The 17,065-nt window shown below is 43.3% G+C and overlaps 1 protein-coding gene across 1 annotated transcript; it reads right to left on the reverse strand.

The window, feature by feature from the left end:
* Nucleotides 1-284: 284 nt before the first annotated feature.
* Nucleotides 285-16,652, reverse strand: stk17b (serine/threonine kinase 17b (apoptosis-inducing)). The gene is made up of 7 exons (XM_085765887.1): nucleotides 16,074-16,652; nucleotides 11,382-11,594; nucleotides 9,869-10,007; nucleotides 7,788-7,914; nucleotides 7,243-7,291; nucleotides 6,131-6,310; nucleotides 285-3,747 (listed from the first exon to the last, which is right to left on the reverse strand). The coding sequence occupies exons 1-7, from the start codon at nucleotides 16,193-16,195 to the stop codon at nucleotides 3,516-3,518; spliced, it is 1,062 nt and encodes a 353-aa protein (XP_085622013.1). The 5' UTR covers nucleotides 16,196-16,652; the 3' UTR covers nucleotides 285-3,515.
* Nucleotides 16,653-17,065: the final 413 nt, after the last annotated feature.

A 17,065-nucleotide genomic window follows, 5' to 3' on the forward strand; every position in this document is an offset into this window, starting at 1 on the left:
TGTTTACTACCTGCTGTTAAAAAGCCCCCGCCGGTGTTCCAGCGGGGCGGATTTGAACTTAAAAAAAAACAATAACTATTTATCTAGCGTGCAAGAAACGTAACACAAGAGTGTTTGAAATCATCACACACATTAACACAGCATCACTTTGCTCTATTGACGGTTAATGATGGAGGCTGTTACAGTAGCACAGGTGGTGGAGCAGAGTCTCAGCAGGTGGCAGCACTGTGGAGGAAGAGCAAAGTAAAACCGACTCTACTAAAGACACAGAACGCCTCATCAGATATTTTCTACTATTTTTATTGAGCTTTTTCAGTTTGCTTTGTGATGCCTACATATTAGCCTGCAGTTGATCAGAATACAATACAGATTATGTCTCTCTCTTTTTTTTTTAAAGTCATTTCAGATGCAATCATAAGTCTCATACATTAAAAAAAATATATAAAATGCAAAATAAACAAACATCTCTTCAACATGTATTTGCTTGTGCTTGTGGCTGGTTTGACTCGAGTCTACAGTGACCTTCAGGCTCGCTGCAGCCGGAGAAGAGAGAAAGGAGTGTTGGGTGACATCAGTGGCGCTCCGGTTCTAGAGGAGGAGGATGATGAGCCAACCTCCTGTTCACACAATGAGCGCTCACACACTCACACACACACTGACTGAGGCCACCGAGTGACTAGCTGCTGAAAATAACACAGTACAATAGCTGTACAAAACACAACACCACAGCATAGGTCACGTTCAAGTGACAGGATAAACAATGCCAGCAAACACGAGACGCTTGGTCCAAAAAAGCGTTTCGTCATCCCCGCAAAGTGAGATCCCTGACATCACCGCTCAACTCGTCAAGTCTTGAATCTTGTTTTTAAACAGGCTGCTGCTGCTGCTGCTGCTGCTGCTGCTGCTGCGGCAGGAAAAGGCTTGTTTCTGTTTCTGTACAGCTGAGCTCGGAAAAAACTCAGGACTTCCTTTGTTAAGGCACCTCAGCCTGAACGGAGATTACTTTTTTTTTTTAAGACAGTCGCCCGTTTGAAGAGGTATTAGAATCCAGAAGTTTTAACTCACAACTTGAGATGAATTAAGCTTATTTTTCCTTATCCAGTAGTAAAATAGACAATAATCTAATAAGCTCCTGACAGCATCACGCCGACGTACCTGTCGGCTTAACCTCAAATCTGCTAACTTCCGTGAGATGAGAATCTTTTTTATTAAATTTTTTTTACAGTGTGGTGCTCCAGTTTTTTTTCCAGGGATGACAGCATACAGATGAGAGCACGGCCGTGGCCGAAGACGCCCATCTCCCACACACAAAGGCCATTGTGGCAGCTGGCGACAACAACAAACAAACACAATGTGGTCTTATTCAGTTTGGCACCTCGCGACAAAAAGAGGAATGTTTCACTGGAGGTTAAGAGCTATCAGAGTTGCCAGCGTTTTTTCCCCCCTTATTCAAGTCTTACTTGAACAAAAGATGGTAAAATCCTGTAAGTCAATAGCGTTGCATTACATTACATGAACTCATTTGGCAATTACAAGTGAGCACCTCGTATTTCACATTGTACCGGCGGTTCTTGTCACGCCACGTTCTGTCTCTTTCTAAAAAAAAACCTTTACCATCGTTTCCCACTTTTCTTTTTTTATCATCATCACCCAGAATGCCTTTCACGCCAACATATCTTTAACAGCCAACTTCAGAATGTAAACCAACAGGTCCACATCTTGGGAAATAACCCACATTTCATTTGAATGCTTCACTCAAACACATCAAAGTGTGTCATCTTCCTCTTGACTAAAACCCTCTGACTCATCTGAACCATTTCACTTTATTTCATTTATTTTTTTCTCTTTACTTCCTGGTACCACCTTCTATAACGAATCCTCACTTCCATCCTTTTCAAACGTTTATCACTCATCCTCTTTTAAATAAACGCCTTGATTACACAGGATCACCGGCCTCCCACCGTTAGACTACAGGACATGTGAGCACATTATTTGCATAAAATATATAAAGTATAAGTTCAGCACATAAATAATAATAAGCCTATAAGAATAACATTAAGAATACAAAACAAAAGGGAGAAAGAGAGAGAGAGAGAGCAGCGTGTCCTGAGATGTTAAACAACAGGAGCAGGTTGACTCCGGGCCGGCGGGGGCCCAGGAGCAGCCGAGCAGCTTTTAATGCTGACACTGTGGGAACAGTGAGGTGAATGGCTTTGGTGAGGGACTCAGAGACACAATGAACCTCTCGAGGACACACGAAACTTTCAGAAATAGCTCCTGCTTATCAGCTCAAAACGTGTGCTCATGAAGTAAGCGCTACAGTCGGCCAACAAAGAGGAACGGGGGGGAAGGGGTGAGGAAATCATTTGAGTAATAAGTGCGGGTGTGGCGTACGAAGCGCGGCGTGACTCATTAGCTCTCTGAGCCGTTACGGGTCGACATTCCTGTCTCACTGTGGAAGGATGAACAGGAATTCAATGAGTACCGTGATTTGTTGCTCACTTTAAACCCTCCTTTTATATATATACTGTACAATAACAATAACCCAAGTACAAGACTGTACACACAGAGCCTGTCAGGTCTGAGGACGGGGACCACGCTGTGGTTCCTCTTATTAAAAAGGAGCTTCATCTAAAAAAAAAACCCTGAGCTAAATTTAAACCCTCGATCTATAGCTGACATGGAGAAAATGAAAGTGTGACACCGTGGGACTCAAGGCGAAGTGTAAGGAATGTGATAGCGAGCGATCGTGTCCGTCTGCTGGTTGGTTTTTCAAGTACAAGTGCAGTTGCAGGTAGGAAGAGACGGAGCTCGGGCAGAGAGCGGCCAGGTCTCACTAAAAACGCTACAGTGGTGAGATGAAACATTCCCAGACACACAGCTGCAAAAAAAAAAAAAAGAGACTATTTTCCCATGATGCCGCTGTCCAGCTGTGCCCGGCTCTCATCCACATGCAAATAAGGACACAAACACACTTCCTCATTGCAGCGGCGCTTATCAAGACATCAGGTTTCTGCTGAAGCGCGGTGACGATGGACACTTCACTTCTCGTCTTAAGGCAGAGTGTGATGCGTGTGTAGGCTTCTTTTGACAGATAAGACAGGTATTGCATAGAGTTCCCTAGAAACAGTGGGCTAGCCTTCATCAGTACAGGGACAGCTGCACACAGCCCCTGACAACACCAAGGATTTCATACATCCAACGGAATTAAATACTTTAGGTTAAACACGCAGCATTAATTAGACATTTTTCACACCTTTTTTTAAACAGAGATGGATCAGTGGTGGATCTCCAAACGTAGCTGGTTATCTTTGGTCTGACTGGTCGCTCTTCGCAGATTAGTGGAACAGAAACACAAGCTAAGTGCTCTGAGTGGTGGCAGCAGACAGCTGGTTTTGTGGAGGCTTTAGAAAAAAGACATTAAAAAGCTCAGAGGAAGAAGCGAAGAGCCGCGGCCTTCGGTTCCTCCCCACCCCCCGTCTTTTTTTTTTTTTTTTTAGAACCATTTTACACTCTCAAAAGTCACCGTCTCCGGGGGCGGAGGTCTCCTCGCCGAATCGAAACCTTTTCGCGTGAGAGTGCGGGGACTCCTGGATGTTCTCCTTGTCCTCGGGGTCTTCGGGCGGGGCCGCCCACTTGCTGCCGCAGCTCCTTTCGCGGCCGGTGCGTGCGGTGGCGGGGTCGGGGCTCAGACACAGCTGCCACAGCCAGGGATGGCTCATGCACTCTGCAGCACTGGGCCGGTCCCTGTGGTCACAACAGAGAACATTAGAAGAAGAGCTGGTGACTGTTTATGTTCATCCATAAATGGGTTCATTTAATTGACTGATAGATCCTAAGGTGATGTATACATTGTATACTAAAAGATTCATATCAATTTTCATTTAAAAGATCCGATATTGATTCATAAAATCCATTGATCGATCTTTTAATGTCTGTTTAATGTCTTCTTGTCTGTTAGAGATCTTTGTGAATATGTACATTTCCATTCACTTCTTAAAGGGATAGTTCAACATTTTGGCAAATTGGTCCATTGCCACAATCCCTATAATCATAGCAGTAGGTTTGTTACCTTTAATTGTCGGTGCAAGCTATTTTTAGAACGGCGGAGCAGAGCCGCGAGCTGCTCAGAGCTACGCTACAGAGGTTAATGGGATTTCTTGGTTTCCCTCATCAAACTCATCAAATACACAATCCAACAACTCCAAAATGCTCTGGTGGACAAGTTGTGACCTGCACATTCAACACGCTATGAAATAATAGTGTAACATTACAAGACAGAGTTGTTTTTGAGGCAAATGCTAAGCCGGAACTACATTCCAGACACGGCTGCTGGGCGGTGTGATTTAAAAAAAAACTCAAGTAGTTCTGAGTATTTGCTTCATATATACATCATTATTTCATAGTGTGGTGAATGTGCAGGTCTTACTCCTCCATAGAGCCTTTTGGCGCTGTTGGATTGTGCATTTGAAAAATGTTGAACTATCCCTTTAAATGTACACATAGATTGCAGTATTTGAATTACTGTATCACCCACGGCTGTACTGAAGAGTTGCACCGTTTACTTGTATAGTGTGTCATGTTAAATAGATGTGCAACTGCTTTAGGGTTTTTCATGTAAATATTAATATTTTCAATAATTCATCAGGTCAGAGAGTTTCATCTTTGTACAATCTGCAGTACAGCATTAGTTCTGTGAAAATCTCTTTCATAACCAAGCAAAATTGGTGTTAAAACAAATATCTCTAAATGAATCAATATTGAATCGAATCCTTGTGAATCTTGATCGAGTTGATTCCTGTGTGACACAGAAGAAAAGCTAATCTTAGTGTCTGAGAGGCTGTAGCCAGACTGTGATGCTTTCCAGTGATTATATTAAAAAATCCAATATCGCTATACAGTCTAGAAAAAAATGTTGTGATGTACAATATTATCCCTGGAGGAGGGGGTGTAATATAATTATATTGTTATTATATGTGTGTTCTCAGCAGAAAGGTGCTTCTACTCAACAGAAGTGAGGGTCGGAGTCTGCAGCAGAGTCTGAAAAACTCCAGTTATTGCTCAGTCTACCGCTGACTAATTAAAGGGATAGTTCAACATTTTTAGTAAATTGGCCCATTGCCATAATCCCTTTAGTCTTAGGAGTAGGTTTGTTACCTTTAATTGTCGGTGCAAGCTATTTTTAGAACGGCGGAGCAGAGTCGCGAGCTGCTCAGAGCTACACTACGGAGGCTAATGGGATTTCTTGGTTTCTCTCATCAAACTCATTGACAAGTTGTGACCTGCACATTCACCACACTATGAGATAATAACGGAACGTTATGAGACAGAGTTGTTTTTGAGGAAGATTCATGCAAAACCGCTGATGTGCGTTGCCTTCAGTGACAGTTTTTTGGCAAGCAGTCTCTGCATTTACCTCGAAAACAACTCTGTCTCGTAACATTCCGTTATTATTTCATAGCGTGGTGAATGTGCAGGTCACAACTTGTCCACCAGAGCGTTGTGGAGTTGTTGGATTGTGTATTTGATGAGTTTGATGAGGGAAACCAAAAAATCCCATTAGCCTCTGTAGCGTAGCTCTGAGCAGCTCGCGGCTCTGCTCCGCCGTTCTAAAAATAGCTTGCACTGACAATTAAAGGTAACAAACCTACTCATAAAACTATAGGGATTATGGCAATGGGCCAATTTGCCAAAATTTTTAACTATAGCTTTAATAGATTAATTAACAAGTTATTTGAGAGGCAATTTTATCTAAATCCTATCTCAAATAAAGCTCCTCACTGGTTGCTGTACAACTTCCAGAAAATCACAAGAATGACTTTTGTGCTGGTTCTCTGTTCATCAGGAGAGAGTTTCCTCTTCCACACAGGGACACGGGAAAATCATCATCATCATCAACAGAGGTGATTACTTGCTAATGAATTAATTCTCAGTGTGTATTCATGTGTTATGATAAAAAAAAAAAAAGACTAGTGCTTCATTTGCTCTGGGTGCTGCACATGCTGATGTGTGAGGATCCTTAACGCTCCAGTGCAACGTAAATATAATATAATAAAACACTGCGTGTCGGTCGTCTCCTCATGGAGAGACGTCGCTCATCTGTGTGTTCACAGTCTCTGTCTCTACTCACTCTGGAGCTTTGACCAGCAGCTTGCGGATGAAGTCCACGGCCAGCTCCGACACCCTGGAGAAGGTGTCCCTGCTGTAGTCCACGTTGACCTGTGACACGTTCAGGTACGTCTCCTGCTTGTCGTCCCCGGCGAACGGAGACTCACCCGTCACCAGCATGTAGGCTATTACGCCCACGCTCCTGAGGGACGGAAACACGCATGAAGGACAGGGTCAAAACACGGGGGCTGGAGCGGCAGTGGGCCGAGAGGCTCATGGAAATTTAAAACATCCAAATACACAAAAGGAGAAAATTGAAGCTTCTATTTTAATAACTTTAGCCACCAGGGAAGTGAGAAGCAGAAAGAAGAGAAGAAATATGAAGTGTTGCAGAGCTGCTGCGGTCGGTGGATTTACACTGCAGCTTAAAGGGATAGTTCAACACTTTGGCAAATTGGCCCATTTCCATAATCCCTATAGTCATCGTTACCTTTAATTGTCAGTGCAAGCTATTTTTAGAACAGCGGAGCAGAGCTGCGAGCTGCTCAGAGCTATGCTACGGAGGCTCATGGAATTTCTTGGTTTCCCATCAAACTCATCAAATACACAATCCAACAACTCCAAAACGCTCTGGTGAACAAGTTGTGACCTGCACATTCACCACACTATGAGATAGCGTAGTTGTTTTAGAGGTAAATTCAGAGACTGCTTTGACCGAAAAACTGCTCCTGACGCGCATCAGCGGTTTTGTATGAATTTACCTCTAAAACAACTCTGTCTCGTAACGTTCCGTTATTATCTCATAGCGTGGTGAATGTGCAGGTCACAACTTGTCCACGAGAGCGTTTTGGAGTTGTTGGTTTGTGTATTTGATGAGTTTGATGAGGGAAACCAAGAAATTCTAGAGCAGTTTGCGGCTCTGCTCCGCCGTTCTAAAAATAGCTTGCACCAACAATTAAAGGTAACGAACCTACTCATAAAACTATAGGGATTATGGCAATGGGCCAATTTGCGTGAGCCTCTCACACTTTGTGGTGCAGCTGGACTGATGTTGGGTCTTAAGGAACAAATCACCCATGATACACATTTCTCCTTCAAACGGTGAACAGCTGCTCAGCACACACACCAACTCACCACAGGTCGGTGGCTGTCGTGATTGGTTCATAATTCAGGATCTCTGGAGCTGAATGAGAGGGAAAAAAATCACATCATTAAAATTCCAGTAAAGTCTTTTTTGTCCAGGATCATTTCTGTTCCTGTCCTGTGTTGTTTGGCTTTTCATGATTCACCACTAGTAAAGTTACATATTTGTGTGGTGTCCTCACAAACTGGTTTCTGTTTCACAGTTCTAATGGAAAAACAAATGAAACTCTTGACGGTGCAGGCAGAGAAAAGAGTTCCTTGAGATTTATGTAACTGGATCAAAGCGAGTTTTTCTTGCATGACAAGACCACAGGAGCTGTAAGGAGGGAAAAACTAAAAACACACAACCCCTCCTGTACTGGAATTCATGCTAATTGAAGAAAATGATTTCTGAATAAGCCTGAACCACTTCATTTGTAAACTTAATGTGCTGAGACTCTATTATCATACCATAAGACAGGTTTCTACTCTGGCGGTTTTCTCCGCCGTACATGTCTTTGAGCGATCAAAGCGTGTTTTTACAAACTTCACCTTACCCACATACTCAGGTGTGCCAAGAATCTCCCGCAGCTCCCCAACCGCACCCAGTCTACGTGCCAGGCCAAAGTCTACGATCTTTATGTCTCCTGGAGGAGTCAGGTTGGTTAGGAGGATATTCTGTGGCTGAGGGGAGAAAAAAAACACACATAGAGGAAACACGGTGAACGTCGCTTGAAAAACAGAAATGGTGCTGAGATAAGAGGTGCTTTTAACTTGGGAACAAACTTATTACTCAAATCAGAACTGTTTCTCAACTTCTCTTTGAATGTAACTCCGAGAGAGGGAGGGAGGGAGGGAGGGGTGTTGACCTTCCTGTCAGGGCTTCTAACAGCTTTATTTGTTCAAGAACTGAAAATATATGGACCGTGTCACACTGTATAAACACTGGTATTAAACGTTTGCATCGTTCTCTATGAGAGGTTGAGAACATACAGTACTCTCAGTGTATGTTTGTTTTGTAGAGTCAGGGTTGTCTGTATCTACGACTCTGTCCATACACAGCTCTGTATCACACACACTATGTGCATACTGAAAACACCTGAAAACATAAAACCTTTCACAACAACACTGGGTGTGCACATGCTGGTGTAAACAGGAAGTAGATGGTCTACAGTTGATGACTTGCAGAAAACGCTACAAACAAGGGACAGTTGTGGTGATAAGAGGCAGAATTAAGTGAGGTGAGAGGAGGCTTCATGACCACCTCACACAACCTCACCACAAATAACACAAACTGTCCTTTTAAAAGGCACAACAACAGCTGTGACGAGGTCAGTCACACTTGTAATGCACTGTCCGTGTAGCTGTCGCCGCCTTTGGCCCAGGCTGACGGGAACCAATCGGGGAGCGGCCACGGGCGTCTACTGTACATCTGTGGCTGCAGTTTGGGGTACTTCCATGTTCGCACTAGTCGCGCCGAGCGCATCGGGCGTGTTGACAAAGACGAGTACAGCAGCGTGCAGAGCACTACACTACAAGCACAGAGGCTGCACTTCAAACTGAAACAAAGCACACTCCTCAGCCTTTACAGTTACAGTACAACTCAGTGATGTCATGGAGCACAACATCACACAATGTGATACACTGAGTGAAGTATCTGACACGCAGGGTCTCACTGTTACAGTACACGCAATTCAATCGTATTTTTCATGCTGCATTCACGTGAAATTGGGCAGACGGCAGACGGACGACAGCCGCTGCACGTAACGGCATAAACAAGCCTCTATGTAAACAAGTGGTCCGTCAGCACGAGGCAAAACAATACACGTGACAATATGTTGTCATGGCGATGTGGTATTGTTTACCTGACGCACGTTTCACCGGCTTTCTCTGGACTTCTGTGACTAAAATGACATCTGGTTTGTTACCGACGGCCGTCTGCCCGACTGCAGGTGAATGCAGCATCAGTGTAACGCTCCATTCCTCCTCACTGCGTTACCGCGGTGACTTTTCACAGACGCCACCTCGACCTGAGCCGACAGCTCCGGTGTCTCCGCTGAGTTTCCGTGGTTTCCTACCGTCACGCTGCCACTGAACGTAAAAACATGGAGACACCACATGGCGGCCAGCACCGAGCTTACCCGCTCCATGTAGATATGAATGATATGAACGGCTAATTCAGAGCTGAAAGGAACACTTCACTTTGTTGATGGGGGGAATTACTGATTAATGAAAAACAGACTTCTGAACAAAATAAATAATCGATTTTTCGTGAATAGATAACAGGAGAAGTTACACAATGTCCCTTAAAAAAAAAAAACAGGGAGCCAGCAGCTCTTGAGGCAGTGCAAGGCCTCTGTATCTCAGTCTGGTGTCAGCGATGCAGTGTGTGCTGTTGAGCTCCCTCTCTTCGCCCCGGGCTAACGCGCCATTCCCACCTATAATCCTGGTTCTGGTCTTAACTGTGTCATGGAAATAGGAAACTGGGGTTTTGAGAGCAACGGAGCTAAAAAAAGGAAATAAACACAGCCGAGCACTTAAATGTGTAAACACGTAAAAATAGATCCTTGAGTCTCCGGCTACAGCCATGCATGTGATTCTCTCACTCTCTCTTGTGTGTGTGTGTGTGTGTATGAACCTTCAGGTCTAAGTGCACCAGGTTGCTCTGGTGGAGGTAGTGGACTCCCTCCAGCGTCTGCCTGATCAGACGGGTGATCTGGGCCTCTGGCAGCAGCTCATCCGGCACACAGTGGTCAAATATCTCTCCACCCGCCGCGCTGGGCAAAGAGAGAAAACACAAGCACATTGTAAGTACACTGACACAAACACACACATACACACACATACTAACACACAGGGCAGGTTCAAAAAAAGGTCACCAACACACCAGGCAATTTACTGACATCTGATGCCGTGCGGACGCGGTGGACTTTGGACGTAGAAATAGAAAGCAGAGGGCGGCTTCGGTGGTTCAAGTGGCAAAACCTAGAGCTGCAGGGAGATCAGTTTGATCCTGCATGTCCTGGCAACATGTTGATGAGCAACGGTGACGGTAGTTAGGAGGTGGGAGTGCCGGCCGAAGACACAGAGAAAGGCAATCCCTAAAAACTGAGCCTGGATCAGATTTAATTACACTTCAAGTTATTCAAGTTTATAATTTGATATTTCTCTGCAAGCCTGCGTCTGCAGCGTCTTGGCTCTCAGGATTAAACCGAAAACACAGCAGCAATTCACCTCAGGACGAACGCGGTGTTTACTTTACTTATATGTCTCACATCTACTTTCTGTTCTGATGACACAGAGATGCAAGATGAACGATATGTCAGACAAGGAAAAACATGATATAACACAAATGGCCCAGAGGTCAGGATGTTTTGATGATGATGATGATGATGATGATGATGCCTCAGAGAGAATACGTGCAGCCACGTCATCTGCTGGGTGTCACCTCAGGGTGTTCAGTGAATTCATACAACACACTGGGCCTTTGAGTCAGTGAACAAATATTAGGGAGAAAGAGCTGCTGGCTTTATATTAAAAAAAGCAGATAATGTAGCAGCGCCGGCTGGATCAACAGGACTTTGCCCGTAAAAAAGGCATTTTACTGGACTGTGCTGCTTGTTTGTGGTTGTGTTAAAGGGATAGTTCAACATTTTGGCATTTGGCACGGAACGTAACGAGACTGAGCTGTTTTTGAGGTAAATACAGAGAGTGCTTGCTGAAAAACTGCCCCAGATGGGAACGCGCATCAGCAGTTTTGCGTGAATTTACCTCGAAAATAACTCTGTCTCGTAACGTTCTGTTATTATCTCATAGCGTGGTGAATGTGGAGGTCACAACTTGTCCACCAGAGCGTTTTGGAGTTGTTGGATTGTGTATTTGTTGAGTTTGATGAAGAAAACCAATAAATCCCATTAGCATCTGTAGTGTAGCTCTGAGCAGCTCACAGCTCTGCTCTGCCTTTCTAAAAATAGCTTGCACCAACAGTTAAAGGTAACGAACCTACTGCTATGACTATAGGGATTATGGCAATGGGCCAATTTGCCAAAATGTTGAACTATCCCTTTAACAGTGTTAGAGCGCTCAGACAAACTCATATTAAAACAGAAATAATTAGAAAGACACATTGATGGTTGTTGCCGTTTACTCACTATTCCAGCACTAAGCAGATGTCGTGATCTGTCTCGTAGGCGGCGTGCAGGTTGACCACTCGGGCGTTGTTCCGAGCCGCCTCCAGGACGGCCATCTCGTGGATGACCTCGGCCCGGCAGTCCCGGCCCCTCCTCCGTTTCCGTAGGAACTTAGCAGCAAACACTTTTCCTGAGACCTTCTCCACACAGCGCTTCACCACCGCAAACTTCCCCCTGAGAGACACAAAGTGAGGCAAGGCAATATGTTCAAGCATGTTACATCATCTGCTGTTGTCTGGTTAGCACTGTTCATTTCTGTCCTTAAAGGGTTAGTTCAACATTTTATAGTTGTTGGATTGTGTATTTGATGAGTTTTTAGGGACAGTGGACCTGTACCATTCACCTGCATTGTGTTCACTGAGCAGCTTGCGTCTCTGCCCCGCAGATCTCAAAACAGCATGCACCGATAATTAAAGGTAATGAACCTACCACTATGACAATAGGGATTATGGCAATTGGCAAATTTGCCGAAATGTTGAACTATCCCTTTAATAAGGGACCTTTAATATTCTAACCTCCCTGACCATAAGGAAATGAACTCTGCATGGGGACAACGGTGCCATACAAAACTGGTACTTGATAACAGGCATCTGCAGGTTATCTGATGCCAGCGTGCTGCTCTACAGTCCTGGTGTTCACATTTCTAGGTCACAGGGTAATTGTTCATGATGATCAAGACTGAGAGGAGATACGTGTCCACTGCCTGTGCCTGCTGGGTTTCAGGATCATAGTTCATCACGATGATGAACCTGAGTAGGAATATAGCAGCTACACAGAAACAGACCGATTATTTTTACCCATGTTGCATGTCTTTTATTTTATTTGTATTAACATGTAATTTTATGCCTTATATGAGCTGGTATGTCTTTTATTTCTGATGCTTTTTATTCGTTATTCTGTGCAGCACTCCACCACTGTGGATGCTTTAAAGTGTTCAACAAATAAAGTTGGATTGGAGTGGACACAGTGTTCATGGCACATTTGAGTGCATGTTCTCTGGCTGCTTACTGTAGGTTAGCATAGAAAACATGTGCCACAAAATGTTAAACTGGTGAGAAGCGGATCTACACTCCCCTTATTACAAAACTTTGGCCATCAGCTGGTACTTATGTAATTTCCCTACAAAGCCTTGCAATGAAAGAAGAAAAAAAAACTAATCCAAAAATAACTGCTTTACAAGCACCAAGAGCAGTGACTGTCAAGGTCGGAGACCCAGAAGGACTTTTCTGTAAGAATAGAACAATGGTGCTGACGATCTGACTCCTGCAGCACCACCTAGTCACATGTTCATCCACTTATAACATTCAATACGAAAAAAAAAAAGTGTCTGACGTGTTGAATGTTTGGAAGCTGATTAAAGTGTGGGGAGGAATCTGCTGTTACATGTTAATGTCATGTGACTTGTTTCTAAGTTTCTGTTTTGGGCTCCTCATCACTTTAGAATCTTAAGCATTTGGTGACATCATGTGATTTCACTTTTCATTATTCTTGTCTTTTTGTTTTATATTTATTAAAGTAGTAAAACCCAATGATTGAAATCCTCCAATAAGAGAGCAGAGACAAAACCAATCCACAGAGGCCAGAATATTCTGATGCACAGTCTCTGACATGAGCCAAACTCCAAAACTGCTGCTGGATCTTTTAAATCCCATAATGAAACTTACACCGCATTGCCAGAAAATGTTCAAAACCCGTCCAGCTTCACGTCTCCTGTTGATAACTTCTGCTTTCTGTAGAAGATTTACAGACTGCAGCCACGACGCTGCCCAGACCGACTGAGCTGAGCTGTTTAGAACTGGGTTTAAAGTTTATTAAGTTTTAAAACGACCTCAAACTTCCTGATATCAGATTGACTTTTAGCATTGTGAGTGTTTATCCATTACTTTACTGCTTTATTGCTGTAAATTTTTAATCTTCATATCTTGTTTTGTGCATGTGAGTGTAGAAAGGTGCTATATAAAGTGGAGTTGAGATAACGGATGACATCATCTGGGTTATTTCCTCTGGACAAAGCTCTTCCACAGCAACAGAAACCACTGTTTGTTTAGACTGAATCGGACTCCTGTTTACATGTAAACACGTCTTCATGTTGTAGAACTGGTTGTCGGCCCGTCCGGGTGAACCCACAGTAATCTAACTCTCAACATCTGTCCAGGAACACATACAAATAAGGTGACAGATAAACATGTTGTATAAATAATTATAGATAACGTTTTATCTAACAGAGTCCACACGTAGAGGTCACAATTGATTATGATGTTGTTGTACCTCAGCTGCGAATCACATCCTTTATTAATTAACCCTTTGATGCACAACATGGGTCTAAAGTGACCCGGAAAAATATTATTTCATCACATAGTATTTCAGGTATTCCTCAATCTATTTATTACTTGTTTTTTTATTAGTGAGGTCATTATTTCCATTTTTCTTGTCTTATTTTGTGAACCAAAATGTTAGCTAGCTAACTGTTAACGACAACAGTAGAACATGTCAACAGTTACCTGGCTAGCTAGCTGTTGACATGTTCTACTGTAGTTAACTAATAGGCTACAGCAGAATGTAGAAATGTCAACAGCTAGCTAGCTAACTGGTTCACTCTGAGACTTTTTGCTTGTTTGTTCATAAAATAAGAAAGTAAAAATGGAAATACTACCCTGTACTAATTAAAAACAAGATATTCAAATAATACTTGGAAGATTCAATCATAAAATAAACTGATTTTAAAAGATACAGCAGATAAACACTCACCCAGCATGAATTCACATGGAAAATGAATGCTGGTCATTTTAGACCCATGTTGTGCATTAGAAGGGGTGCGCATGTGTTGTAGATCAAAGGGTTAAATGGCAGCAGAAGTGGATAGAGATTGTTTTTTCAGTGTACCAGTGTTGCCCTTATCACGTTCTTAAAAATATTCCACCCCAGAACTTCCCTTTTCACACACACACAGAAGTGGTCTGTGTCATTTCTTCTTTCTAAAGTCTGGTTTGCACATGTGCTCGTTTCCTTCCTCGGGGTTTTGAAAGCGGTACGCGCTTGTATGACGCATTACTTCAAACACACCTCAGGGATCTTTGTCAATGTGATCATCGACCATTGGCGGTTGCCATGGGTCGCACACACGGTGCCAAACACGCGACAAAGGTCTACTGTACTGTAAGCACCGGCAGGGTCGGGTCCCTGGCACAGCGAGGATCTCACACACGTTTACACCGGCTCAAGCTTTACGGGGCTAGAATCCAAAATGCACAACAGTGGCGCAGTGGTTTCATGTCCAGAGTTAGGGAAATAGAGAAAACGATACACAATAAGACTCAAATACATTCACATAAAGGACACATGAGTCTTTTATAAACAAGGTGATTCCCTGGACTTCCTCTAAATGTTTCTGTTGTCCTGTAATGTCCTCTGGTTCTGCGGTGATGGTGTCATGTAGTTCAGTCACTCTCTATATTTGCTCTTGGTAAAGCAACAGAAACTGACCCTCATTTGTAAATATGTAACGACACATTGCATGCTAACGTTCAGTCCATGTCTGTACAGTCAATAACCGCATGTTTTAACACAGCCTCTGCTGTAGTTAATGAGCTATAAGCTGGTTGTTTAGTTTTTTAATCATGACTTCTAGTAGCTTTTGTGACGTTTGTTACAAGCTGATAAGACGATATAAGACGCTTTAAAATGCTTGTTCTGTACAACCTGAACACTTCTTAAAACACACCTTTTATACCCAGTCTTTTGGTGCAATTTGGGTTTCTAGTTGTTATAACCTTGTCTGTTGTTCTTTAACTTATTTGGCTCGTCTACTTTCTCCCTTATTTTAACAGATTATTTTTTAAAGTGCATTATTGAAACCATGTTGCCACCATGGTGATTTTACACTCTAAATAACCTGAACTGAACTGACAATTCCATGTATCTAATCTATTTATTATATTTATGCATTTTACATTCAGCACTTCTAAAAGAAGAGCCTGTCCTCACATTTGTAAGGAAGCAGGGAGCAGCTGCCTGTTTTGAATGACTCATACTTTATGATAGCACAGTTAGTATACTCTGTACTTTCATTAAGTTGCATGTCATAACAAAGTGAACATGGAGAGGCACGAGACAGACACACACGCACACACTCCTTGATGCACATCAGTTTTTCCTATGAGCTGTCAGGTTGGGTTCATGACAGTGTTGGTGAACATTCAGAAGAGGCATGCTGGTGATGCACTATTTCCTACACTGCACTGTTTACACCACAACTAATAAAAGTTCATATTAACATTACAAATGTATATACTTATCTACACTATTTCCTACACTGCACTGTTTACACTATAACAAAAAAAAGTTCATAGTAACATATCTACTGACACTATTTTCTACACTGCACTGTTTACACTATAAAAGTTCATATTAACATTACAAATGTATACTTATCTACCCTATTTCCTACACTGCACTGTTAACACTATAACAAAAAAAAGTTCATAGTAACATATCTACTGACACTATTTTCTACAGTGCACTGTTTACACTATAACTAAAAAAAGGTTCATATTGACATTAATGTATATCTTCTGAGTGAACACAGTGAGCCTCCAGCAGACAGACAGATAGGAGACCCTCACCATCCCAGTGTGTCTCTTGAACAGCCCTCACCTGCCCAGCTCTCCGGTGATGTCATACACAGCCTCCATGGGCTCCGTGCTGATCGGGGTCTGGCTCTCCCCGAGCAGCCCCGCGGAGAGTCCGCTGCGACTGTCCAGCCGCCTCCGAGACATCTTCCTCTGCCGTCGGTATGACTCCTGCTGCCAGAGCCCGGCCCGGGCACCGAGGCGAACACCGAGTAAAACAAAAAGAAAAGAAAAGAAACGAGAGACCGACGATAAAACTAAGCTAGGTGTCCTGCTAACAGCTGCCCGCCTCACATCAGTTACATGTCACGGTGAGCTCCGCCGGCGACCGAGCTATTGTTTGGGTTAGTTTTACCGACTCCCGGTTAGCTCAACTGTCGCTAATTAAGTTAGCTCGACGGTCAATGTCGCGGATTCAAAAGTGAAGATCGATTTTCCTCAACCGAGCCGACGAGGAGCGAGCCGGGGCTGTGAGTGAAGTCCTGTCGGTGTGTGGTCCGGTCTGCCGCAGCGGGGACACCGTTCAACAGCTCGGCAGCTAAGTTTATCCACAGTTTCCGATCATTTTCACATCCCTCTGTTTGACACTTTGTCGACACGTCACAGCCCGGCGCATGCGCAGCCGCGGCTCCGTTTGAAAACGCGTGGCCGGCGTTCATTTGAAATGAGAGAGGACGTCCTGTATGGAGGACAGTTGTTCCAGCTGTGTGCTCTGTTTGACCTGCAGCCGTCCACTCCCTCACTACAGAGGGTTGTTTGCAGTTCAGGAATGGCAACCATCAAAAGAAATATTTGTATAAAATAAACGAGAATTTACCTAGATTAAAGTTACATTAATGAGATGATAAAACATTTGACTTTCAAATGTCACAACTATGAGATCAAGTGGCCTATGTTTGTGAGCTGGTAGTTTAAACTGAAGTCAAGATCTCTATTAGTCTTTTTGTACATATAAATATCAGACAGATTATCATTTTGACTAAATATTAATTTATAGATCAAAATTAGGGGTTTATT

The sequence above is a fragment of the Trachurus japonicus genome, chromosome 21 (genome assembly GCF_045865225.1).
Source record: "Trachurus japonicus isolate A0001 chromosome 21, Traja_1.0".
Classification (NCBI taxonomy): domain Eukaryota; kingdom Metazoa; phylum Chordata; class Actinopteri; order Carangiformes; family Carangidae; genus Trachurus; species Trachurus japonicus.